This window comes from Orbicella franksi, chromosome 6, assembly GCF_964199315.1.
Source record: "Orbicella franksi chromosome 6, jaOrbFran1.1, whole genome shotgun sequence".
NCBI classification, from domain to species: domain Eukaryota; kingdom Metazoa; phylum Cnidaria; class Anthozoa; order Scleractinia; family Merulinidae; genus Orbicella; species Orbicella franksi.
The window spans coordinates 11,533,271-11,561,207 of NC_138150.1; the positions used below are offsets into that span (position 1 = coordinate 11,533,271).

General features: G+C 39.0%; 1 protein-coding gene across 1 annotated transcript; it reads right to left on the bottom strand.

The window, feature by feature from the left end:
* Window positions 1-5,380: 5,380 nt before the first annotated feature.
* LOC145491329 (signal recognition particle subunit SRP68-like) lies at window positions 5,381-27,594 on the bottom strand. Its single transcript, XM_081470494.1, has 13 exons — window positions 25,771-27,594; window positions 24,077-24,143; window positions 21,484-21,597; window positions 20,918-21,113; window positions 17,969-18,051; window positions 17,101-17,308; window positions 13,655-13,894; window positions 10,960-11,208; window positions 10,171-10,265; window positions 9,312-9,441; window positions 9,132-9,207; window positions 8,393-8,442; window positions 5,381-7,537 (listed from the first exon to the last, which is right to left on the bottom strand). Exons 1-13 carry the CDS (start codon window positions 26,030-26,032, stop codon window positions 7,307-7,309), a joined length of 2,001 nt encoding a protein of 666 aa, XP_081326620.1. The 5' UTR covers window positions 26,033-27,594; the 3' UTR covers window positions 5,381-7,306.
* Window positions 27,595-27,937: the final 343 nt, after the last annotated feature.

A 27,937-nucleotide genomic window follows, 5' to 3' on the forward strand; every position in this document is an offset into this window, starting at 1 on the left:
GAGCTAGTCTGACTAGGGAAGCGTGTATAGGATATGAGATGGTAGATAGCTAACGAGGAGCTAGACTTGCCACAAGTCGACCTCAAGAATTTCAGGGTAGAATATGTAAGGTCGCGAAGCGACCGAGCGAGTGACGAAGTCGCGAGAGGTCGACTTGTCTCGCTTGAAGGGTTTTCATTTGCGTTTCGCGCCAAAAATGAGGAGGAAAGGAGATATCGCCGGAAAGGAGATATATCGATAGATATAGATAGATATCGATAGATATCGATAGATATAGATAGATATCGCCGGAAAGGAGATATCCAGTGGCGAAGGTTTACTTTTGACAAACATTTTGTGCCGAAATTGCGTAGACAAAAACGAAACCGTAGTTCGGAAGATTCTTGAAGTAAGAGAGAGCTTCAAATCACCGAGGAAGTCCATTGAAGCCGAGAAAGGCGGAGCAACAATGTGGCGATAGTTGCTGAGAATCGTCGCTGGACTTCCAAATACCAGTTTAACTTTAAGATCTAAAATGTCCTGTAACTGTTGTTCAGAATAGTCGTCTCCCTGATCTTTCATCAGGGAAATAAGCGGAACCACCACCAAGACGATGGAGTTGCTATTCGCATAATCTCCATTCAAACAATCAAATGCATACGGAGCTAGCTCGAAAGTCAAACTTTTCCCAGCTCCGGTTGGTGCAGAAACAAACACATCTCTTCCAGACAGATATGCTTCCACTGTTTTCTTCTGGTAGTCACGAAATACATGATATCCCGTGGCCTTTGAAGCTTCGTTAATGGCTTTCGCAATCGACCCCATATTGAATTTAACCGCAAGTCACGTTTCGTTGCGCATAGTTTGACAATTCGGTCCCCAAGGGATATCCAGGGGACCTCTGATTGGTTGAAGCGCAGCGACCCGTTTTTGGGTCGCTAAAATTGGCGGCAATCAAGCAGGAAAAGTCCTTCGTCTGGCGGGTACTGAATAAACAAGAAGAAGGACTTTTCAGAAAGTCTAACGAGGAGCGTAGACCAAGTTTTAGATTTCGTATCATGCACGTGTAGAACAATGATTTAATTAAACAAAAGCATCAAATATCGGTAACTCTTGCTAATTACATAAGTTTTGCAAAAAAAGAACGGAGGATGGAAACATCACATAACTTATTAAGTAAGCGTACTCGCACTCCAAGCAAGCTTACTCGCACTTTGGGAGGCGCGGTGGCCTCATGGTTAGTGCGCTCGTCTCCGGATCGAGCGGTCCGGGTTCGAGCCCTGGCCGGGGACATTGTGTTGTGTTCTTGGGCAAGACACTTTACTCTCACAGTGCCTCTCTCCACCCAGATGTATAAATGGGTACAGTGAACTTAATGTTGGGGGTAACCCTGCGATAGACTAGCATCCCATCCAGGGGGGAGTAGAAATACTCCTAGTCGCTTCATGCTACAGAAACCAGGATAAGCTCCGGCCTGATGGGCCACTTGGCTCGCATGCAGACTTTACCTTTTTTACTCGCACTCCAGATAAAGATTCAAAGACATGAAAGTAGTATAGATGGCTCATATGGGTCGTGACTTCCGTCACGTCATCACTCTTGAATTATTAATTTGGTCCCTGAGCCGGCTGAAAACTAACCGGCGCCATCTTGTTTATGCAAATCGCAAATACTGCAATCTGATTGGTCGAGAGCAACTTTTAATGAGATGTACTGCGCTCTGATTGGTTACCGCCCATATGAGCAACCTATACTACTATGAAACTACACGGAGGGCCATCACATGTACGTATAAAAATTACTTGCACATTATTTAATTACTTACGTTGGTTGAAGATCTCTTAAATAAAACTTCTTCAGTGACTTCATTAACCAGACTAAGAGATGATGTTCGAGCCTTGTTGTCAAATGAGCCACTCTGTTTAGTCGTGAGTCGAGGATCACTGCCTTGCTGTTCAGTTCTTGTCCAGTAACTGACTACTACTTCGCCCAAGTCTTTACGCTCACTGGATCCAGCACTTTCCAAAACTGCATTATCGATTTGCTGTTGGAAACCTTTGTGCGAAGGTGACGGCTCTTCGACCAGCCTCTCTAAACTTGGAATGTAGTTAGCGTGTAAACTACTCTTAGTTGAGACACGTCTCACATGAACTTGATTAGAAAACAGTGTACTACCAGCTGAAGGGATGGATGGCACAGATCCATTCAGATCGCTCGGTCTCCAGCTTAGCACGGCTCCATCATTGATCTGTACTCCACTGTCACCTTTCCGTCGCGGTGTTACAACACTGGATGACGATAGTTTCAGTAGCATTTCTTCGTCTTCGTCTTGTGCCAGTAAAAGTACCGACTTCTCAGGAAACTTGACGACAACATCGGACGCCACTCGTTGACAGGTGGAGTGTTCAGACCTCAGGCCTGACGTCAAGTGAGGTAGAAGTGTTAAACTTTTTGTTTTGCCGAGGAAATACGCTTTACCTTCGCTTGTTGCTTGCTTTCGACATGAAAAGGTTTTGGACCCCGGCCTAAAAACCAAAACATAAAAATGATTAAATCTGTTTACGTCGCAACTAAAACTCATGCCGGAACAATACCTGAATTTAAACCTGTTGCTTTTTAGCGCTTTGGAAAGGTATGGTTTAATAGGATTTTTGGTTTTAATTCCATCATCTGTGTACCTTTTTTTTACTGGCCTATTAAGGCGTTAATTAGGCGTTTTTTTTTTTAGAGTGGTAAGAGCTTTGTGAGCTTCACAGAAAACTATTTACTCTTCCTTCATACCTCACTGTTACATATTTACAAACTTCGCAAAACCAAATCTCCATTTAATTGCGTACCTGCCAACTGGCGACTTCATACTTTTGGAAGTTGAAGTGGTGATCCTTTCATCTTTAGATTCTGTTGACGTGTCAAAATAAAATGGGAAAATTGCATTTTACAACTGAAAGGTAGCCAAAAAAGATCAAAAGTCTATAAATAGTAGTTTCCTTGTTCATTATTTGATCAGGTGAGTGAGGCTATTTATTGACTTGCGCAGACCACAAGCGGATGTTGACGCCTGCGCCTTGTGTGTTTTGAATAATTGTTCAATTTCCGTGAAAGAGCGAAAGGCGAGCAATCTAGTTAGTCTTTATTGGTTCTAATAAGAAGTTACTACAGCTTGTAATTTCGTTTAGTGGATACTAAATGTTTGTCTGAATCATATATATCCTCCGTAGGAAGGATGTTTTCTTTGAAACTGCCTTAAAGCATGTAACAGATCAGTACAAATTTAATTGTAATTCTTGCACACAGTTGAAATTGCAACTCCTAACAACTTTAAGTTGTCTAATGACTATTTTGTAACAGGAAAATCATTAAAATACTCCATGAATCGTACCAGGTCGTAGATCACTTCTCAGCGGTGAACCGCCGTTATTATCCCCGTTGCCTGAACTTCCGTTGACTTCCTTTGAAGCAAATCTTTCACAGCTTTTGGTCGTCCTTAATGGTTGCGCCTGAAAACGGAATAAATTTCAATGAGCCAAGAAGCCTGTAAGAAACAGGCACTGAAAATGAACCAAAACAAACTTTACAGCTAAGAAGTTCGTTGACGATTATTTTGCAAATGGCTGAGTTATGAACAACGCTGCAGGTTAGAATATGGGCGTATCATTATTTCTTTGTATGAACTTCAGCTCTACGGAATAGTGTAATGTTGTTTTTGAAAGCAATCATATTTTGTCACAGTGATACTCTTGAAGAGACATACTGTACATATCCTGGCAAGAAAGAAACTTCATATAAGCTTTCAAGTCGCAATTTGTGTAGCAGGAGGGGACCGAAAATCTCCTTCAACTTTAGAAAATAAACTGTTAACTTAGTCCGGGCAAACGCCTGAAATGTCAGTCAACCATCGTAGGCGAAATTGTTTACTGCAACAAATAGTTCTTGTATCTTCTCGTGAACGCAATCGTTATTTCACAGCTAATGACCATGCATGTGTTCTGGTGTTAACTATGCCGTACTAAGTCCTAAATTAAAGGACTCCTACTCAACCCATAAGCAACAAATTTTTCTTACGCTATAGACACCAACACTCTTGTGACTCTTGAACTTTCGGATCTTTGGTCGGACGATTTTAAAGATGTCTTTCTTGTCACCAGAACCAACAGCTGCAGAAAGGTCAAACGGCACAGGAAAATTCCCGCTAAAAGTGGTGCGACAATGCCGTGTGAGCTCTTCAATATCCGTCATTGAAAGAGATCTCTCGACAGGCGAGGGCGCCATTTTAACTTTTCAGCTGGAGAAAAAAGAAAGACTCAAAAAATACTTCCAAGGTGAAGAGGTTCCTGGCTAAAAATAAAAAAAGCCAGAGCAATGAATGAAGTTAACATCCCCTTAAATTGCAATAGTATACCACTCAAATCAACTGAAATTAGATCAAACTTTATTGAACCTCCCCACTTGGGCTTTTCAGGGAAAATATATTGAAATTTACAGCGCTTTCGATAAGCCAATTCTAAATTTTAAAACTTTAGTAATAACTAGGCATGCAATGATTAAAAAATAAAAAAAACTGCGGTAAACTTAAGCTGATGAATCCAATTAATTGAAACAAAAAAAGCATATTTCGTTTGCGTTTAATTGTTGGCAATCGCACGCGGCAAATCTAAGGTACACTGCTGGAGTACTTACTAAATAAATATGATACGGCGAAGAGAAACCTTACCTTCCTATCCTGATTACCTCGATCGAGACGTTCCACAAAAGAAAAGCGTTGTTTAGAGAATTTCTCGATAAGTTAGTTTTGTTATATTATTGGTTTGGTTGATTTTCGCATCAACAAACAAACAATTATACAGTAAGTGACGTCACAAAAGGATATGAAGTCATGATGAATTCTACTTCGTTACCAGGCCATTCGTGGGACTTTCGTGTTTGGCACGGACGTTCTTGGTCAGTAAAACAGGCAAGTCTCGTGTCATTTTTCATTTTAAAGACATTTATAGCGCCTAATCTTCTTCACGGATTAGTTGTAACAAAGTGCCAACAAGAGTTCTCATTGTTTTAAACAGCGTACTTTCTAAGAGTGCATGCGCGGCACGCAGAATGTTGACGCCATTTTGAGCGATTCTTGTGCGCCCGCAGCTTAATTGTCACACAGGTCGGTGTTTTTTTTTTCCTGAAGAGGAGTTTCACGTACAGCTCTACCGAAGAACTAAGAAGGGTACCTCAAGCAGTATTATTTTTCATATTGAAGGAATTAGAACAGTAGGTAGATTTCAGGTAGATTTGTAAGACAAACTACGCTAAGATTTCAGCTGGAATTCCAATATACATGCTGGTTATGCAACGCTTTGGAGTGGCATACCATGGAATGTCCCACGAGCTGACTTGTAATCCCTCGGTATACACAAGAGCCTTAACATGTAGCTATAGGCGAGTGTATGTACCAAGAAAATACAGGTGACAAGTGGGATATTCCATGCTATAATATGAGAATTAAAGGGTTGCATAACTATTTTAAACCATGCCATAGAAAATACAATGGCCAACACAGTGTATGCGGCATACGCGCGGCGCATGACAGGAAGATTGGGTGTAATACCGTCGAGTATACAACGGCTTTCCTATATTCTGATTGGCTGTATTTTCTGTGGCATGGTATAAATACGAGTGTATTACGAAATCACAAAGTCACCAGCTCCCCGGCAGCTGGCTTGATAGGTCAGTTCATACAACACTGCAGCAGTATTGCAGACGGGAGGTTATGGCAATACAACTGGGCTGAAAGCTGGATATATTGTTTATTTTCACAATCGCTTATTGGCGTACATAACTGCATTAGCCTTCCATATATTAAATCTTTGCACCTGCAGTTCAAATGTATGATATATTCCATTTACACTCACTTGCATATCTTCGTCACCTAGAGTAATAATATGAACCCACGAAGTAACCAGCATGCACCTTGCAACTTGCTTTCTTAATTTATTTTATTGCAGTTTACAGATTATGTGCTAGAAATAATTATTTACGCATGAGATTCACAGATGGAGGAGCATTGCAGAGCATTTCTACTAACCCTTATTTTCGCGACTACTTTATTAACTTTCCGTAACTGAGATGGCTTTTCACGCATTAAATCTCTCACCAGCAGTTCAATTTCCTCATAATTCCTATTTTCATTTGCACTTGCTGATGTAGTAATGCAGGATTCTTGACGACATTCTGCGCACGCAACCATGGAACAAACCTTGTCTGAAACCAACCTCATACCCAGGGTTTTTCCCTTTGAATTTCAAAGGGAAAACCCTGGGAACGAAGTTGGTTTGAAACCAGTTTGTCCATAGATGAACACGCTTTCTTCTCTTATAAAGCGCTAAAACTAGTGCCTGTCCTTCACGCAGGCATAAAACTCGCCTGTGACTTGTGTTCACCCTACACTTTCGTCATGCTCTCGTCACTTCCTTGCCATTCTATAAGACGAGAAGAACGAGGGACGGGACTGCTTCCTCGTGTACTTTATAAGAATACACCTTCCCATATTTGGTTAACCAATATTATCGTTAAATTTTCAAAAACATTTTAACTACCTTTTGAAAAACTCTTCGAAAGGGCGTAGGGCTGCTTTAATTGTAATGATTTTTCAAAAAGAATTAAAAACTTTCATTTTCACCGAGTATTTTTCGAGTTATTTGCCTCGAAAGGTCAAAAGTAGGATGCATTTGACGTCCGTTTTCACATGACAAGTCATTCTGACGACATAGAGAAGTCACACTGCTTTGGTAAAAACTATTCAGCTTAACTCTAAAAGTTATTACTCGATATTTCTGGGGCAGTTGTGATAAAGTACCAAAACCTAAAGTGTTGGGAGGAAAGCCGGAATAAACCACGGTTTCCGGAATCTAAATATTCCGGGAGCAATGTAACTTTGCGCGCGGGAATTGAATGCCAAGCACAATGTAATCTAAGCCAACAGAGGCATACGAAACAAATCAAAGAGCCTGAATTCAGTAGAGATTCCGGTGCTCTTTATTATTATTGTTATCTTATGACATTATTGAGTGCAGAAGAAACAACAAGCTGAAAGGTGAACCACCTTTGGTCGCAAATTTGTCTAAAAAGTTAGTGACGTACTCTAAAGTTTCTCGTTTGTAATGTTGATGTCGAACTTCATGAAGAGATGCATCGTGAAGGGAGAGGAAGAGAAAAGTAGAGAGACACGGAACACCAGTTGCATTTCAGCTCGGTTGAGACAGAGAGACAACCGATATCAGTCCTAATTGAGCATGTAAATTACACTGTAAAATTGCTCTTATATTTCTTATTTTAACATCATTCTTTAGCTGCCAGATCCCCACAACCAGCCCTTGAAATAACCAGCTAACCCGCCAGCCTTCTTCTCCTCTACTCTGTGGCCAAGTGACGGGAATTTCACCTGATTCAAGGCCAAATCAAAGAACAAAGGCTTACAAGGCACTGGTTCAAAATTAGGTGGAAATGCAGTCACTTGTGGCTTCTTGCTTGTGAGGGACTGGTCCGTTAAATAGTGATCCAAGCGTTCAGTCAGAGGCTAAATGAAAAGAAAGAAAAAGAAAAAAAATACGACCAGTTATTTCTAGGGAAACAACTGAGACGAAGGGTTAGTGCTTACTTCCCACACTGCCCGAGTTGTCAAGGGATCGACGACTTATTATTTTAAATACATTTACTTGAAGTTTACTCTACTTGACGTCACACTTTCCTTCCCTAAAGTTTCCTTTAAACCTTGCTACCTCGAGAATGATCCTTGAAATTTGATCGCCGTTTCTTCGATGAAACGAGGATCGCCGACTAGAGGTCTGGGTCCAAAGCAATCTGTTGCGAAATGCGAAACTGGTGGTGCAAACAATGGCCGGACCATCCGTCTGGGACGAACTTGGGCAAAGAACGGTAGTCAGATAATTCGTCTGTTTGCCCTTATTTATTATCAGACGAACTCCGCTTTTTGCCCAAGTTCGTCCTAGACGGATGATCCCTCTTAATACTATTTATACAAGATAGATGATCTGTTTGGACTGGTGATCTGTCTCTTCTGTGAATCGAGTCAATGTCTGCGTTTTCAATGTCGCATGCGAATTCTGGTCGCCAAGTGAACGATAAGAGAATTCTCGCATTGATGACATCAAAGTATGATCAAATTAATGACCGGTGAATGCAACTTCATATTTGGTGAACTACAACGATAAAAACAGGAAAATAAATTTTTGAGGATGGATTATGTATAAGTAAATTTTAAACAGTTTCAAATAACCTTTGCGATTCCCTTTCAATTCTCTACCACTAAACTTAGCAGTAGTATAATAGGGCGGACGAAGTTAAAAACCTCACGTGTCAGAAAATCAAACACGTAAATTGGGAATGAATGGATAGAATATGTATGTCATACCTTTTCATTAAGAGACATATCCGCTATTTCATCCACCACCACTTCTTTTTCTGTAAAAAGTGAAATTTCATCATCATGTTAACTAAGAATGTTTAACAACACTACTCCACAAAAAGGTAACGACAAAAAATAACTATGGCGAACTGAAGGCTATAGATATATTAATCCATTCTTGCTCGTAAACTGGAGGTTACGCTTCGTTATCCAGATAAGCGTGGCAGGGATGGAGGGGGAGGGAGGCGTATTCTATTGGAGAGGGATTTAACACCAAAAAAAGATGAAATGTGTGAGCATGACAGATATCTGTAATTAGGATGGCAAAGGTGAGCCCTGTGATATGCAGAGGATAACAAAACACAAGAACACCTTCCATTGTTTAAGTTGTTCTAATTGTCAAATGAATCATGAATTATAATGTCTCTTTTTAACTTCCGTTTTCAATAACCGCACGCACAAAATTAAGCATTTATTTACGTTCACCAGGTAGCTTTTGAGAAAGTTAAACTCAAATTGTCCCCCAAATATGAAGAGAAAAGAGTTCTACCCATGAAACAACTGTTTTCATTTTGCAGTGTTTAGAACAAGTAATTCGACGAAAATAATTTGACAGTGGTCCATCCTAGCGGTCCGTATTGCAAAATTCGGACCGCTCAGAGAACCAATCAGAATTCTCCCTTTCATCTTGGACCAGTCTGCCATATAATTTAGTAGCTCATGTACGAGAGAGAGTGGTACCTACCTAAGATACAAGATGCATGAGCTGAGCATTTAAAGCCTTGAGCCTGTGACATCAGTTCCTGGAGACTGTTTATTGCCTAATGTAAAGTGCAAGAAAAACAACAGGATTACCCAATGTGCTTAAAACAAAACACTGAACAACAAGACTAAAGAGAAAAAGCAAACAAACAAACAAACAAACCTGCGGGTGTGAGTTGATTTCTTGAAAATGCGTGACAGCAGAGGTTGCGTGACTCAATACACGATCATACAGTGACACTGCTTCACGCCATTTCTTTCCCAACAGATAGGAATGAGCAACAAATAAGCACCTGGAGATACAAAATTCAATCACAAGAAAATATTCAATTTTGCTTCGTATGTTTGATGTCACTTGTCACTGTATGGTTTCTTGAAAACTCAGACCCCTTAAAAACTTACATACCCGGATGTATCCAAGCTCCAAAATCAGAACTGAAATCGTTTTGAAACTTCAGTCTTCCTGGCTGTGAAATGATACACTGGCAGTTTATACACGTCGATAATCGAATTAAATTTGACAGTGTCTACCTGTTTATCATGTAATAAGTGATTCTCACGACCTTGATCAAACAGTGCACATACTTGCACATTACGTAAAACAAGGTTTTTAAACTCGGATCTACCGTGTATATACGTCACCATCATTCTCTAACCGCACGACTCCACTAAAAATCTATCTCAGTTTTTGTTCAGACACGCGATTTTAAGTCTTTCGGTTCTTTTGAGCAAATATTTATTCCACGGTGACACAAACCACACAAAGTCGACAAACCAATGTCATATTTCGCAGCCAAGACATGAAAATAATGCATTAATATACACAATGGTTTATCTTGTTTCTTTTGAGCTCCGAGTCAGAGACATCCAGAGAAACCTTTACCACATCTCAATGGTCTTGCCTGCTTGCTTCCTCCACAGAGTCTGTTGCACCAGCTTTCAGGCTAAAACCATATATAGTAGAAGGAGGCAAAGTTGAAAAAATGTTTTGAACTTCGAGCATTTAGCTTGACACTGTATACCTGTAGGCCTTGTACTCTAGCATTTGAGCAGCAATCTCTTTGGAGAAAGTCAAGTCTTGATCAATTCCGGGTAAATCAGCCACGTCAGACAGATTCTACAAGTTAAAAACATGATTTGAATGCTTACGTGCAAAGGTATAGTAAATCAATATTATTCTTCTCTGTGTTGTTCATTATAGAAATGACTTACAAACAAAGTTGTACTAAAACACTAAAGCACAATACTGTAATGTAATGTTAGCCAACTTCAGACTGTGGAGCAAAAATAATGAACTAAATGGAGTGACAATGTCCTGGCATACTGTTCTACCGAGTTTGCTATTTACTTGCCAAGGAATCCACCAAAAGCACCCTTCTCACCAGTTATTGTGAGGAGTTCTTACCTGCTGTTCGTTCTCAGGAATGAACAAAAGGTTCTCTCCTTGAGGACTTACATGTAACAATAACTGTTAAGCTGTAGTTCAACAGGATTGTAACCCGCATGATTCTCTAAAGAACACAAAAATGAACAACAGGTTTTGTTCTCTCTGTAACTTGGCCTGAGTGATCTGTAAAAATGTTGCTACAATTTCAGGGGCTGGTTTGGCTTCTGACATCTGGAGCTCATTTGGTGAAATTCGTAAAAGTAACACAGTAAGAAATGAATGGCAGTCGCAGTTTGTGGGTCAGTATCAAAACACTTTAAAGACAATTCATGGTGGGTACTAAACTTTAAGGCCATTAGATAATGGTCAATAATTAAAAGTTTGTGAGAGTACCTTTTAATCTTTGATCAACAAATTATTATACCTGTAAAATGATGTCATATATTCGCACAAGGTCCTCAGGTTTAGCAATCTTCTTGCCAGAGCCAGTTTCAGCTGGTACGTCCTCAACAGAATTTTGTAGATTAGCTGGTAAACTGTTCTTCATTGACTCAGCCATAAGCAAGTTCCTTTCCACTGTTTTACTCAGCCGGATAAATGTGATGTAAATATGCAGGAACTGCATATTTCCCATTTGGGCTTCAGTCTTTTGAGACCGTGTTTTACCAGAACCCTGCGAAATAAGATAAAGTAATTAAGGTGCTGTTCACAATATTATTGAAAATAAAACAGCACAATCATCATACCATAAAATCGCAATTAATCACTGTTAAGGACAATATATTAACTTGGTACTCTTAGGATCTAAGCACTTGAAATGCTGGAAATTATCCTCATATACATTTTTAGACAAAATACATTACTTAGGAGCTACCTGTCAAGGTGACATCCCTCCCAAACATATAAAGGGGACAAGTGTTTTCAAAACAAGCTGGCAACTGCCAGAGTTCTGACGCCTACTTGATTATATATTGCCGGTTTCTCTGGTTATAACAATTAGCTGGCAACAAACAAGCTCAGCACTGCATCTTATCAATAAATCTTTAAGACAGCAGAATAACTTCACAATCAATTTTTGTGGCAATAATTTTTTATCCATTGAATAGGAAGTAAGATAGTTAAAGAGAAAGCTCAAAGCATCCACTGTATTTTGTGTCCTTTGCGTTATCATGTTTTTGTAGCCATCTTGCAGTTTTAAGTACATTCACACGAAAATTTTCCAGTCGATAGATTTTTTTAAAAATTTTTTACTGCAGTCAGTTAATGAGTTACCTGTGTAAGAAATGCAAAAAAATTGAGGGTTACCGACTTTGTTTCAGAGATAAAGCGTGTGGAAAACACCCTGATTTTGAAAAATTGGTGCACGTAATTCAGCATGGTCTACAGGGGTTTATAGTTAAAAATATCCAAAGTGAGTTAACAGAGGCAAACGATCTTAGTCATATTTTGTAGAAGTGGGTCTGTTGTGTAAATAATTCCAAATGTTGCCAACGTTTTCACAAAACTTAACCCTTCAAGAGGAATTTGAGACTGTCGCACAGAAAGAGCTAAAAGTAACGGAATTCGATGGTGCATTTTGCAAAAAAGAGCAATGGCCATCTGCCCTACCATTGTTCATTTCATTACTTAGCGCGCACATCGATGCATGACGTGGCGTGTGAATTTACATGCACAGTAAGGATGCGTAGTAACAATTGGCGTGAACATCCTTAATGGCCAGCCTCGTTTCCATGTCACTTCTAGCATCATGGCAGTGAAACAATCACAAAAAAATGATGTTTTTTCTTTTGGCTCCAAAAAGTCATGCTTGGCAGGTGGGTGAAAATTCTGACCTATACGTATGGGTTATTGACCAAGTGTGAGGTCAAGATGGCTGGATATTGGGCAAGTTCTTTTTTTGTGTGTTTATGGACAGAGATGGAGTCGAGGTCCATAAACTCGCAAAAAAAGAACAAGGCCAATATCCAGCCATCTTGACCGGACAAGGATTTATTACATGACTTTCGGGCAAATTTTTCTTGGGGAACATGACGGCTAGTCCCGAGCGGGCAAGATAGCTCCATCCTGCCCGCTCAGGTAGCCAATCGCAGTGCAGGATTTGATTCATCTTGCTTGCTCATGGAACTAGCCACATACTAAACACAAGTAATCACTTTATAAGTTGTATGACTTTGTAATTGTTCATTTGACCATATGATTACTCTGTTGTTTATTATTAAATAACTGAGCTACGATCAACTGATTTGAGAGATATCATGGCCCACAAAAACACTGGATCAGAAGACAAAATGAAAAGTCTTTAATTTAACTAGCATGAGCATTGGAATCTAAAATTATGTCACTAATTAATAGCAACAATTCGAGCTAACAAGCACAACTATTTTCTCTTTCGACAGTTGAATTCTGGGGAGTTAATAATAATTCACACATATGGAAGCGAAGCCAAATCTAACCCTGCTTTTGAAGCATGACAGTGTTGTTTCAGGGATTTCCACCTTTAAAACAGGGATTTTGAATGAAGCTATCCAAGTTGCTTTTGGAATAATAATTTCAATAATTAATAATAAAATTAATAGTAACAAATAAAGAATAAGAGTGAAATGGCAAGAACAACTTTGAATTTAGAAGTATTTTTAGTTTTAAAGAGATAGAAAACTTGCATACCAATAAAACAAGGTGTAATGTGAAATTTGAAACCTTTAACCAATGTGATGATTTTATTGCTTGATGCTGGCACTTCCTAATGGCATTGTAGATTTCAAAATTTCCTGGGGGGAAGGGGGCATGACCCCAGACCTAACTTGTCACAAGCACCTATTCTGCCAGCTGCAGATGCCTACTTCAAAACATTTTCCGAGGGGATAACCAGTAAATAGCTAAATAAACCTGGTTTTGTAGCCAGAACTCATGTACATGTACAGGTACATGTAGACGTAACATTCCTAGTCAATAATAATTATGCTTCATGTGGATAGTGAGAACTTTTGTAGCATGCCTCCCTGCCACCACTTCCCAATTACATGTAATTGAAATGTAACTCAAAAATTAAGACAAGGATAACTTACAGACACAGCATTTAATGTCAAAAAAATGATACAAACTTAGCAGTCAGAACTCACAGTGTCTCCCTTTAACTCATCCTTGATTGCTTGCAGAGCATCCTTACACTCCATTAGTAAATTATCATACAAAGTCAGCTTGCTGTCCAATGTGTCCGCTCTCTCTAACTCTCTTGCACTTTGTTGGGCATGCAGTATGAATGAGCGCACTTTCTCATTCTTAACTGGCATAGTGTGGCCACGCCAGCTCACTTCTGTCATAGCTGCAGCTTCCTTATCACGAGTTTGGGAAATGATCTCCTGAAAAAGACAACCAAAGAATTTAAGCTTGAGAGGATTGTTTTCCAGCACACAAGATCTAGTTTGTTTTCTTACACAAGGAACAAACATAGGGCTCCAGACAGAAGGGGTGCATATTTTGGAATCATTAAAGTAGCTTTTCAAAGATACAACCCAAGTGGAAATCACTCAGTTGACCTACTACTTAATTAAAATATCTAAGAATACTTCAATATTAAAAGCTTATCATAGAAATGTCAAATGTTTTTGGAGCTCATTGCTATGAAGTCAACCCTTACTTACAAACACTCATTATTATGGACCACCTGCTATTACTGATGGTAACTAAATCCCTAACAAAAGCTGCAGATGTTGTGCCATTCAAGTAAAAGTATATTATCATATGACCCGTACGGCCCTGCATGCAATTTCCGTGGAAAACCATAAGAAAACAGGTCCTGTATGAGGGCTGTACACATTGAAGTCATAGGGCCGGAAAAACGTACATGTCCCTACAAGAAATGCGTACTGCCCTACTGGAAACGCGTACAGCAAAATCGATGTGAGTTAATGACAAAAACAACTTTTTGCAGCAAAATTTTGTTCTGTTCAAAATGAGTGATGAAAGTGAATATTCCGAGAGCAAATTTTACTATCTGAACTGTCCGATGCAGAACTACCTCAGTCGCCAACTCACTCCAAAAGCACAGAAAGAAAGTCAACACTCCTCACAAATAAAAAAGTTCACAGCTTTCTCAAAAACCAACAAGCAAGCAGGCAGTCAAGAAAACAACTTTTCTAGATGAACTGTCTGATAATTGACCTTTGGAATAAGCAAACAGTCTTAAGGCAAAACTTCTGTCAGTGGAAAGCACCAAAAACTTCATTGTGGGTCAAAAGCACGAAAACCAGCAATGCGAAGAAAACAAAGCATGATATAAGCTTAAGTTCTTTGAGTTTCCAGAGTTTCTGAGAGAGGTTGGTTAAACCAGAGAAATCACAAACATACCTTATGTACAGATAAATTAATAAAGATGGTGAATTTTAAGCTCGGTAATGAAATGTGAAGGTAAATTAATCAACATAACATGAGCGTGGGACAAAGAAAAATTCTGAGTCCCCAACAGGAATCGAACCCATGACCTCCCAAACACCGGGCGGGCGCTCTATCCACTGAGCTACGAGAACTCATGGAGAGCAAGGTCATTTAACTGAGTTCATATATGACAGGTGTCCTGCATACTGCTAGGATCAACCTTTATCGAAGTCATCGTGAGTAGTGATAAATTAATAAAGATGGTGAATTTTAAGCTCGGTAATGAAATGTGAAGGTGAATTAATCAACATGACACGAGCATGGGACAAAGAAAAATTCTGAGTCCCTGACAGGAATCGAACCCATGACCTCCCGAACACCAGGCCGGTGCTCTATCCACTGAGCTACGAGAACTCGTGGAGAGCGAGGTCATTTAACTGAGTTCATATATGACAGGTGTCCTGCATACTGCTAGGATCAATGCTATCGAAGTCATCGTGAGAAGTGATAAATTAATAAAGATGGCGAATTTTAAGCTCGGTAATGAAATGTGAAGGTGAATTAATCAACATGACACAAGCGTGGGACAAAGAAAAATTCTGAGTCCCTGACAGGAATTGAACCCATGACCTCCCGAACACCAGGCGGGCGCTCTATCCACTGAGCTACGAGAACTCATGGAGAGCAAGGTCATTTAACTGAGTTCATATATGACAGGTGTCCTGCATACTGCTAGGACCAATGCTATCGAAGTCATCGTGAGAAGTGATAAATTAATAAAGATGGTGAATTTTAAGTTCGGTAATGAAATGTGAACGTGAATTAATCAACATGACACAAGCGTGGGACAAAGAAAAATTCTGAGTCCCTGACAGGAATTGAACCCATGACCTCCCAAACACCGGGCGGGCGCTCTATCCACTGAGCTACGAGAACTCAGGGAGAGCGAGGTCATTTAACTGAGTTCATATATGACAGGTGTCCTGCATACTGCTAGGATCAATGCTATCAAAGTCATCGTGAGAAGTGATAAATTAATAAAGATGGCGAATTTTAAGCTCGGTAATGAAATGTGAAGGTGAATTAATCAACATGACACGAGCGTGGGACAAAGAAAAATTCTGAGTCCCTGACAGGAATCGAACCCATGACCTTCCGAACACCGGGCGGGCACTCTATCCACTGAGCTACGAGAACTCATGGAGAGCAAGGTCATTTAACTGAGTTCATATATGACAGGTGTCCTGCATACTGCTAGGATCAATGCTATCGAAGTCATCGTGAGAAGTGATAAATTAATAAAGATGGTGAAGTACGAACACAAGTTCATCCAAATAATAAAGCCAGCAAAGTCAGTAAACCCGAGCACTGTTTGCGAGAGCCAACATCGGTGTCATTAATATTCAGTTGCTGGTTCTCCCTTGTTCAAGAGAATCCAAGAGGTTGACAAATAGCTTGAAACGACGCCGACATGAGTCATTAGATGAAGAAGATTTGTGAACAATTTCAGTGAAGCATGAAGCGAACTTTGTTACTCGCTAAGTTTTCCATGGTTTTGACATATTTTTGACAACTTTATGTAAACTTTCTGTTGGCTTTTTAGCATGAATTGTAATTGTGGACTTACATTGAAAAACAAGTATGAGAAAATAAGTCTTGTTTTTTGATGAATTGTGAGTTTCTTGTTCGACGCAAAGAAATAAATGACAAGTTTGTATTGTAGAATCTTTTCTGTAGTTGTTCCGCGCATGCCCATCTGATCTTATGTAATCGTGTCCTATTTAGGTTCAAACAGAATTTTCAAAATTTTCAACCATTAAGTGGTCATATGATAAAATGCTTCTTGACTGAGTAAGGTCGGACCGGACGGGAAAATATTTGTTTCTTGGTCAGGACGCACAGACCTCGCTACGCTCGGTCCATATGTACTGACCTCAAGCCAAATATTTTCCCATCCGGCCCTCCCACTCAGTCAATAAATACATAATATACTGTGGATGTTTATTGCAAAATGATTATTTATGCCAAACCAATCACTTTGAATTCCACCAAATGCCGCAAAAAATAATAGTTAACATTTAAATGGTGCCTAAATCAACTGTTTTATAATACAACCCCTTCCTGGCTAAAGCCAAATTCAAAACACCTTATAAAATTCAAGAAGCCATGGGGCTTACAAGCATGAACTTACATCAATCTTGGCTGTTAGCACAGGATCATGAGTACCACCAGCAGCAGCTGCACTCCACCTCAGCTGCATTAGATCATTGATATCTGTGGTTCCCTCTTCAAGATTGTACGCACAGTATCTGATGTTAGGAGTGATCTCTTCAACTCGCTGAAGATACATGCTGCGCTGCTCTTCAGAAAATGCACCAGCTAGTTTTTCATAGATAGTCCTACACCACGTCAAATGTAAAAAAAATTAGAGACAGTTTACCCTTAAAATTCCAGTGCCAAGGTAGAGGTACATTGTACACTATCCCTACATAGAATACAGACAGTGTGCCCGTACAGTGTTTATAAAGGGCAATTCCAGAAAATAAACTAGATCACAATTCTGAGCCCTGTAGACAGTTATTTGATTGAAAAAAACTTCTATGAAGCTGTAAAGCATAAAATCTCTTTTGTGGGAAGTCAACACTAGGGAGTCAAACAAGGAACTCCAGAAGGTTGAACTAAACAATGAAAATCCAAGAGGGAGGGGGAATTAACAACTTCAGAATTCAGAAGGCGAGGGGAGCAGAGCATTTTGGAATTAAAAAAAGGCAAGGGGGGATTAAAATACTGGAGCCATCCATGGTTGGGTATGGATATTTTCTTGAATCGTTCAATATACATGTACACAAATTGTTGATGTGAAAAATTCATTGAGTAAGCACGCAAGTGACATACACATATTTCTGATGAGTCTAACAGTTTCTATGAATATGGAGATGAATATAGCGTGTGGGCAACTGTATTGTACATGCGAGTTGTGGCTCGCATCTGATCTACAAAACAGCTAGTAAATACATGACATTACTTGAATATCTAGGATGGTATTTAGGACAGCTTACCTGGCTTGGCCAAATAATTCTAATGCTTCTTTCCAGTTCTGCAGCTCAAAACTGACATTTCCCTTCATGTAAGATGAATAAGCCTGTTAACATGAATAAGTAACATTCATTTTTAGATGTATGTTTTTTTACTATATACCCTGTTCAGTTTGCACAATTCTCTCATATAATTTGTTAAACCCTGAAACAAGTAGTATCTAAATACATGCTGAATACAAACTAATAACAAAAAAATGAAGTCAATGAGGAAAAAAAATACTTGGTAAAATGTTTGGCTAAACAGAGCACAAGTACAACAGATTCCTGAGTGATCATATCACTGGGAAAACCTTTTGTGCTAGTACAATGTACACGTATTAAAGTGGCACTATGACGAAAATTGCACCTTTCCTAACGAAGCCATTTTAAAACATAAACAGGTAGCCTGCATGAGAAGAAAAATGCTGTTTACAATTTTCAAATATCTCTTTTTGTTCCAGAGATATTGAAGTTTTTAAAATATGCAAATTAGCAAAGTGATGACATTATACACCCGACCAAATTTTCATCAAATATGATAAAAAAGATATCTCAGCCAATTTGTGACATAAATGTTTGATTCTTTGCAGAAAGATTCTACTAAATTTGCTCCACAATACAAGCGTAACAGTTTTGTTACCATGGCAACATACTAGGTTCCAGACCTCCCCAATATTAAAGGCTTTTCTGGCCACCTTTGGTGTTCCATTTTGATATTTGCTAATGGCGCCTCATATGCATGATCCAGCAAGCATATAAATATGTTAGCTCGAGTTTGTGGCCTCGTTTAACATTTTTCGAGCTGAAAATCACTAACATATTGAAATCAAATGGGTGGGGACTGGAAAAGAGTGAGTTGCCATGGGAACAGAATTTTTTATAGCCGTATGTGTGTTTCCTGTAGAACTTCTAGCCTACCAAGTTTCAATGGTCTGCACTGCAAATTGGTCACAATAGCTCTGTTTATATACTTGATTTAATATTGGGTTGAGTGTATGATGTCATCTGTCATCTCATTTGCATATTTTACACATTTTTCAAACTTAAATATCTCTGGAACTAAATTTAAATGCAGATATTTGCAAACGGTAAACAGCGATCTTATTCCTTCATGGAATTCTGTGTGATGCAAAAAATCAAGGAGTAAAAATTTGATCATAGTATAGCCTGTGTAGCAAGCGTTTCTGTGGGGTTTGGGAGCAAAGAATTACAGCGTGAAAAATGAGCGAGTAAAAGAGGGGGGAGGGGAAGGGGAAGGAAGGAAGGAAACGCTTGCAGACAAACCCCTGAATTTTGAAAACCGCCCACTTGGCCTTTCATGCCTGAGTGCGCACACTGAGATTTTGTGCTGTCATCAGCTGTCATAAATTAACCAATAAAATCTTCGGCCTTCCATAGCGGAAGTGAACTTTGAACCAAAATAAACTTTACTTGTCAAAATATGTCTGAAACAACGAGCGCATGGTGGGAACGGAGAAATCTCCATGAATTAACTTTGGTAATTTATAATCAAGCTATATTTCTACTCAATCCGTCTAAAAGGAAGGACTGCAAGGGTGAAATTTTAGCACAAATCTGCCAGAAAGTTAAAATGTGAGAAGTATTCCAGTCGCATTAGTAATCCTTGTGCACGCATGATTCAAAATCTGGGATCACTGTATTCATTTGTCCAGGAATCGACACAAGGTAAAATTAGCAAGTCAACTCCCACAAAGGCAATTCTAGTAAAGAAGTGTTTGCTGGAAACGCCAGATCTGCAAATCGGTTCGAGTGTTATCGCCTGCAGCAGAAACAAACAACGGAAAGTCTTCTCGGGTAACTTTGGAATTTGGGCAGGAGAGGCTTCAAACATCTGAGAGGGGAAATAACGATAATCTTGACCAGTATCTGAATAAAGATTATCTTCCCCTAGACGGCCTCCAAGTCAAAGTTGTTTAAAAAATGTACTCGTAAGAATTCCCCACGACGAGAAGACTAAATTTTTGGTGAGACAAATATGTGACAAAAACTGGCATGCCGCAGCCAACACTATAACAAATCATTCAGAATTGTACCCAGAGGTTCTAAATGCTGTCAACAAAAATGCTTCTAATGAAATTTCAGAGTACCTACGACAACATGTTGCCATGTAACAAGCCAGACAAAATCACTAGGCTTTCCCACGCAGTAGTGCGAATTTTCTGTCCCGTTGTTTATTATCTTGTCCTTGGCGCATGTGGCATTCAAGAAAGTGATGTTAAAATTAAAGGAACAGCTGCAAATTGTGTCGTGCTTGCTTCTGCAATAATGTGCAGGCTTCGAAAACCAAAGCGTTGGCATTGCACTACAGGATTTCTACAGTACTGTCGAAGCTGACAACTAAATCCTCGTTCAGCAAGAAAAGTTAAAGCGTTTTGTAACCAAGCTTCGAACACGTCTTCCCCTTGTGAATGGCACTCAAAAGTATTAAAATACCTTTGATCGACGCATGTCAATAATATTGGAATAGCCCAGCCAATCACGAGCTCCCTTCGCTGGCGAACGGAGGTTTTCAAAATCCAGGGTTTGTCTGTAAGCGTTTCCTTCCTCTTCCTCTCCCACCCCCCTCTTTCCTTTTTTTTGGTTCTCGCCCCATTTTCCACGCAGACAAAACACTGAAAATCCTGTTCCTCGGTCTTTCTTTGCTTCCAAACCCCACAGAAACGCTTGCTACACAGGCTAATCATAGTACCACTTAAAGGGCAATCTAGAGATCACCATTCTTCTCAAAACTCTACCGGTCTTCACTGTCTACATACAGTACATTGAAAGTAAGATAATTTTCCTACTGGGGAATATACTGTACATACTTTATAGTTAGATAAGGTTGAGTTCAACTTGGTTTGAGTACAGTAAAGTAATATCAAGGACAAAGTAAAAAAAATCTGTAGTTCTAAATGGACTATTATATACTTGGGCCTCAAGCTTAGTCCTGGCATCACAGGCTTCAGCATAACACAGCTCTTCCAACTGGTTAGCATGGCTTGCAGCCTTGCGCAGCCTTCTGATGTAATGGAACTTTTTGCGAAGTTCAGTGTTTGCCAACAGTTTTAACTCCATAGCATGACTCCAAGCTCTTTCAGCATCCATTAGAGGAATGTGCAGGTATCTTGAAAAACATGCAGTTTAAAATGTTTAGCAGAAAAATTCAAGATGGCATTTATGATACTAATAACAGAGTTTTACAGTCATGCATACACATCTATGACACATCATGACACACAACAAGACACTCAACTCCAGAGTTTCCTTTGATGCAACTCTTTAAAGGAAGTCAGGAGGAGGGCTGCATGTACACTCTAAAGTGTAAATATAAGTTATGGAAACAGCTGTTGCATAAGGAGCGTTGATGAAATTCTTCTTTAATGGACTGTTTCTTAATTGAGCTTGTTTAAAAGAGCACATCTTTCCATCTGTGGTCAGCTTAGGATATACTGTAGCAGTGGTCTTACTGACAAGTAAACTGATACACTACTTACTTAACATCTTTGAGTAGATCTTGTGTTACTTTCTTTGATTTAAACGCATGCCGAGAACCATGCTGGAAATTCATAGTCTTGTACAACCGTCTCAACCTTCGTTGACAATACTGCCTGAAAGATAATGGACAGCAATTAGAATGGATGCTACTGAAGATGCCAACTTTTCAAGTTTTTATTTTATGCAAATTACAGTTATTGTAAGTTATACAATCTACATGTATTTTATGTTCCTTTTCAAACATGTATATTTCTGCAATTTAATGACATGCACATGCATTATAGCCTTGATCATCATGATATTTTTTGATAGTCCAAAAATTTCATTATAGTTCACTTCAAAATGTTTACTGCTGTGGAAGGTTGTTATACATCTATTAATAATCATTCATTTCCCCTTCCTGGAAGGAAGAATGCTGTTAATTCTACAAGGGTTACTTAAGACCATGTTTGCCATATAGGGTGCTCCTGTATACTTTAATGTCGTCCAAAAGGAAAAGATTGATTCCATTTTAAGTCATAAAACAAAGTGTAGAGAGAATGAAATTGTGTACTGAAGAAGTGAACAGGGCAGAAGGTTACTATACACCCTTGCCAGTACCCTTAATCAAAATTTCTTAAATGTAGCTCATGGTTTTGAAGTCAACCACCATAAGCTACATACCAATGCACTGAGCAGAGCATATAAAGCTAGCACACTATGCAAAAAAAAAATCCTCTTTAATTTTATCAAATCATAAGAAGAGAATAGCTCTGAAGCCCAAAATGACAGATGCTACGTGTACTTAAGGAAAATTTATTGGTTATGGAAGTTGACTTCATAAACAAAGCTTATACTCTATAAATATCAATCACAGGGAAATAATCTTTAAAACTATATTAAACTTTGTCAATATTCCTTTTGGCTGTTTCCCAATTATTGCTCTATCAAATCTAGGAATCAACCATTTACCGATAAGCATTACTACAATGAAAACCATTATGGGATATCAATGTCTAAAAGCTTAAAATGGAAATTTCTCACATGTTTAGGGAACCTTTGAGCTGCTGCCCTATATTTTTCATATTCACCAGACTCACTAACTCTTGCAGTAGAAATGGAACATGTACCCCTCCCTCAGAGATGCACCCACCCCAGTCTCCACAAGATCCTGCAAGGATGTAATACAGTGAAACCTGTATAAAGCGAACACACTTGGGACCCTCAGCAGTGTCCGCTTAATACAGGGTGTCCACTCTAAGTAGGTTCTAACATATTGTGCAGCAACATTTAATTATTAACCCTTTTGTAACTCAGTGTAACACAGTGTATGATCAAGGACTGCTCAGAACACAATATTCACTTAGTCATTGCATCAATCTGGAATAATCTACTTAGCTTTGAAAAGATATTGCTGAACAATGTTAAAGGAGTCTGAGCTGAGCTTTTAGAAGTAGAAAGCCCTTGAAATGTCCACCATTGCAGGTTTTGTGCAACAAAATGGCTTAATATTGGTCTCCACATCCACCTAACAGACATGTCCACTGAATCCAGGTTTATTTTAAAGTGCATATGACATGAAAAATAATTTCTGCTTATTTGAAAGGCCTTTCAAAATACAGAAGAGTGGCATTTTTCTTTTTGAAATATCTTTCTTCGTTTTAGAGATATTGACATTTTTCTGTTATGCAAATTAGATCAGTGATGACGTCATCTTGTTTCCAACTAAAAATGGTAAAATACTGAATAAACAATATCTCTAGGAATATTGAAGCAGTGTTCTTGAAACTTGGCACCACGAATGTACATCACAAAAGAAACAAAATGACACCCTTAGTGCTGTTGCCATGACAATAGTTTTGCCACTGGTGCTGTCTAAATAAACACTGAAATTCCCAGTTTTTGTCTTAAACCAAGAACCATCTACCCCACCCAATCTAATGATGGGAGTTAAGACAATATGGGAACTATGTCTGTTCCAAGTAGGACAATTTGTCTCACTTTAGAGGTTGCAAATGGGGATATTCAGTTTTTTGACAGAAAGAGACTCGAGCTGAAAGAGTTGCTATGGCAACAGCACTGAGGGTATCATTTTGTTTCTTTTATGATGTACATTTGTGGTTCAAGTTTCAAAAACACTGCTTCAATATTCCTAGAGATATTGTTTATTCAGTATTTTACCATTTTTAGTTGGAAACAAGATGACGTCATCACTGATCTGATTTGCATAATAGAAAAATGTCAATATCTCTAAAACGAAAAAAGATATTTCAAAAAGAAAAACGCCATTCTTCTGTATTTTGAAAGGCCTTTCAAATAAGCAGAAAACATTTTTCATGTCATATGCACTTTAAAGTAAATCTAGGAGGAAAATTTTGGGACTGAGTCAAGCTTGAGTCCACTTAAGAGAGCGTGTCCGCATAATATGGGGTCTGCTTAATAAAGGTTTCAGTACATTTACAAGATGCATACGGTGATTGTAGTTTAAAACTACAATTACATGTTTGCACCAGTTAAATTCATGAATAATGCACCAAAACAACCAACAAACCTTTCCCTACAAGAAACAAGCTATTTTCCACACAACTCATGTTCTAAGAATATTAAGAATACCTATATCTTTGATAGTCTCCATGCCTCAATCCATGCTGCCCTTGTGCATCTTTGATGATTGGTAGAACTTGTTGAACAAGATGTTAAGTAAAAGCCATGTGTAAACATACACATCTCTATATAACCTGCATCTTGATCAATTTCAGTGTTTTTTGAGGCATGTGAAATTTATTATTAATTAATTTAAGTATTCTAAGATGATCCAAGGCTCTTGCAGTCTAAAGCTTAGATCCAGATAGCATATGAACGTTTTACTACATTTCTACTTGCACCTTGCGAATGCAAGTACTTGTGGGTACAAATAATGCTTTACTGACTTAATAGCAGAAATCTGCTTGATCTCTACCTCGATCATAATTTTCTTTTTACATCTAATTCCACTAACCAATTCAAGGTTTGAAAAAAACTTGAATTCCAGCTTGCACCTGGGACAAGTAGCCCTTGAAATTTGCTTGTCCCACACAAGTCTTAGTTTGCTCTTTTAATGACTTGGTTGGCAGACAACTTGACCGATCCCTTTGCCCATTGGGCGCTGAGTAGGAGTGAAAAGTTAGTTGTCCAGAAGGAGAATCTACTTGTCTTGAACAACTGGACAGCACTTTTTTTCGAGCCCTGACCATGTTAGGTGGTGCCTCTCTTGACCCTAGAAAGTTTTGGCCCCTTAAATGTTGCCATTGGTTTTGGTTTGGTTTTAATGGAAAGTTCAAAGGTGGCCTTTTTCCCAACTGCATGGAATTTAGCTAGTAACCAAACAAATCTTCAAGATGGTATTTCTCTCCCCATACAAAAAAACAACATCTTTCCTTCAAGTCAAAAAATAGAAAGAACTGTAACACTATTTAATTACTGGCTTGTTCGGCTTATTATGCAAAGAACGAGAAATTAATACTATGCACATTAATCCCTAGGTATTTTTAACACTAAGACTATGAGCCCGAGTTTTCTATGAGCAAATAGTCAACAAGGCATAGCCAAGTTGACCATCACTCATAGAAAATGAGGGCGAGTAGTCTAATTTATTGTTTTAGTAGACACTTAAGGATTACAGCATGAAACCTACAATTCTGTGTATTTTTAAGCCTAAATTTAAGAATAATTTTCAGTTTCAAGAGCAGCAAGACAGAACCAATCAGAGTTGCAGATTTCCAGCAGAATACAGCTGACTGGCTACTAAAACCTGATATTTATTTACATATCTTTCCCTAAACAAATTACAATAATAGCACGTAGCAACTGAAAACGTTGTTTGCCGGTTTTGGTCGATCCCTGGTAGTAAAAAACGCTTTATCTTCTGTCTTGAAAGGGTGAAAATCTCAGAAATTTTTTCTCGATAGGGACCTCACGCCGGAAAATAAACATTTAAGATTATAAGTTGTAACTTGTGACGTGTCCTATTAATTCATGATCAGTTAGTTAGCAGCATTTGGAAGACTTCGATGCTTTTGTGCGTCTGTTCATCATCTGCTGGAATTTTTGATAATTTTCATTTAAAATTAGTTATAAAATATCAACGAAACTACAAAGAGGATTAAATCTACATCTGCAACCCCGCGTGAAAAAACATTATGGCAAAAAGTTTAGCATTGTACTCAGCTCAATTCACAGCTGATCGAAAGCTACAACTTCTTCCGCTAAAGTTTGGTTAATTAAGGAACTAAACACGAAAAAAGAAATAAATAAATGTAAAAGGATACTTTCTAAAGTCAATACAGTCGACTTTAATTCAGCTTCCTCCAATGTTTCGTCCATATATTTATCTTTATCTCCATCCACATGGTCTGCTTCACTTTGCGCCGACATATTGAATGTGACACGCTTGGTATTCTGGGATATACTATACCTCGTTCCCAGGTCAGCAGGAAAACGTCTGAGAACCAGGCTGGGAAAAGCCGGAAGGTTGCAAAAATCTCTACATGTGAGATGGAGAAACGAATTGAAAGACAGGTCATTTTCCATTTTACAAAGTCCATCGGGTGAATACAGAACCCTTTAATGCTCCCAGTTGGAGCCCACTTCAGTCCACAGAGGTTGTCCACAGACCGGTCAACAGTGGCGGATCCAGACCTTGAGCTAAGTAGTGGGGGCCCGGATTTTTTGCTTTCCCTGCAGGCTTTTCTTCCTTCTGTGATTTTTTTCGTTTTTCACTCAAGATAAGGGGGCGGCCCCGGGTCCCTCCCCTAGATCCGCTACTGGTCTAGTACTCCCGTCACAGTAGAACAGGGCACGGACTCGTCCCGGGCACGGACTACCCATCAGTCTTGAGAGATTGCCAGTACTGTGACTCAGGTAGCTAGTCTTTTCTCTAAGAGGGTCCTGACGGGGTAAGATGGGAAGTGGGATTGGCCTGTTTTTGCCCTGAGAAAATGGGATTTGGTCACTGGGACTGGGAATGGGATAAACATTTTGTAACCATGACCAGTCGAGACATCATCGTATTTCTTGGGATTGATAAACGTCAGGAAATGTTTAAAGCACCTTGTTTGTGTCAATTTTGGGCATGTTTAGCCAGATTTAGCATGTGCAGGACTTGTCATTTTTTCCCGGTTACAAAATGAGATCCAATGTGGAGGCACTCGATCTTAACCTTTCACGTTGAAAATCAGCATGCGTAACACATTTTTAGAGAGACGCTTTTACATTGTGTGAATATCCAATGATGTCTGGCACATCAGTTGAAGAAGCTGCGAAAAGCGTTTCTAAGTGGGCAGAAGCGTATTACACACATCCAAATTCATATTATAAACAGCCAATGTCACATACAGTTACCCTTGCCACGCATCAAAATTTTAAACCCAACTTCACAGGAGATAACCGGAAACGAGAAAGCTGAAATGAGTGCCTGGGCTAAGATGTACACAGGCGACCCAAGCTCTCAATGTTATCCTTTTTTTCACTTTTATGCGAACGTTCGGCCTAACGTGACATATGGCATATACTATTACATAACGACCGAATTTGACACTATGATATATCTGTCTGTGTAAAGCCTCGGTTGTTCATGGAAAAAGTTGATTTTAGCAATAGACAGAAGTTGAAAGTCAGTTAGTTAAATCATTTAAGGTATATATATGAAAGTCACCGTGTCGAATGCACTCATGATCTTTGATTACTACTAGTTTAAATCAGATATTCCAGCCCTCCCGATTTGAAGTGTTGCCTCCCGCTCTCCCGATTCACATCAAATTCTCCCGATTTATCATAAAATTGTGAAAACAAGGGGGAAAATGCTGATCTTAAGAATTTTTTGCGATGTATTACACTTTCTTCTCATATTATCCCCCCAGTCTCTCACCGAGTGTTGTGCAGACTGATCTGGCCAGCAGTCTTACTCCATTTAGCAGCTCGAAAAAGATGGATTAACAACAGTAAAGAACAGCCCAAAGATGTCTGTGATAAGAATAAAGTAAAGACCTTATAGAATAACTCAGAAATGATGTCAAAATGCAGGAACAGGCATTTGAGAAAAGCTAAATTTGCAAAATTTCCCGGGGGGCATGCCCCCGGACCCCCTAGAGGCTGGCGCCTTCGGCGCTAAAAGAGTCTCCCTATTTTTCTTCAAAAGGGGTTGGAATCTCTGTTAAATTTACATACATATTGTTACTTCTATTCCAAACGGTCACTTCTGAAGATGTATGTTGAAACCTACGAAACGTCAAGTTAATGAATTCTGTTTTCCAAAATGCGTTTTATTGTCATGTTTGTTGTCGCAGTTTGTGTGTTATTTCTAACCAAGATCTTGTTTTGTGGGCGTGGCTTGAAATGGTTTTTCTCCCCCTACTGGTACCAACTCTTACATAACACATTTTATTTCCTGTCATAGTTTTTTCGGCTCAATACCCTAAAAGGTACCGCAAAATCTCC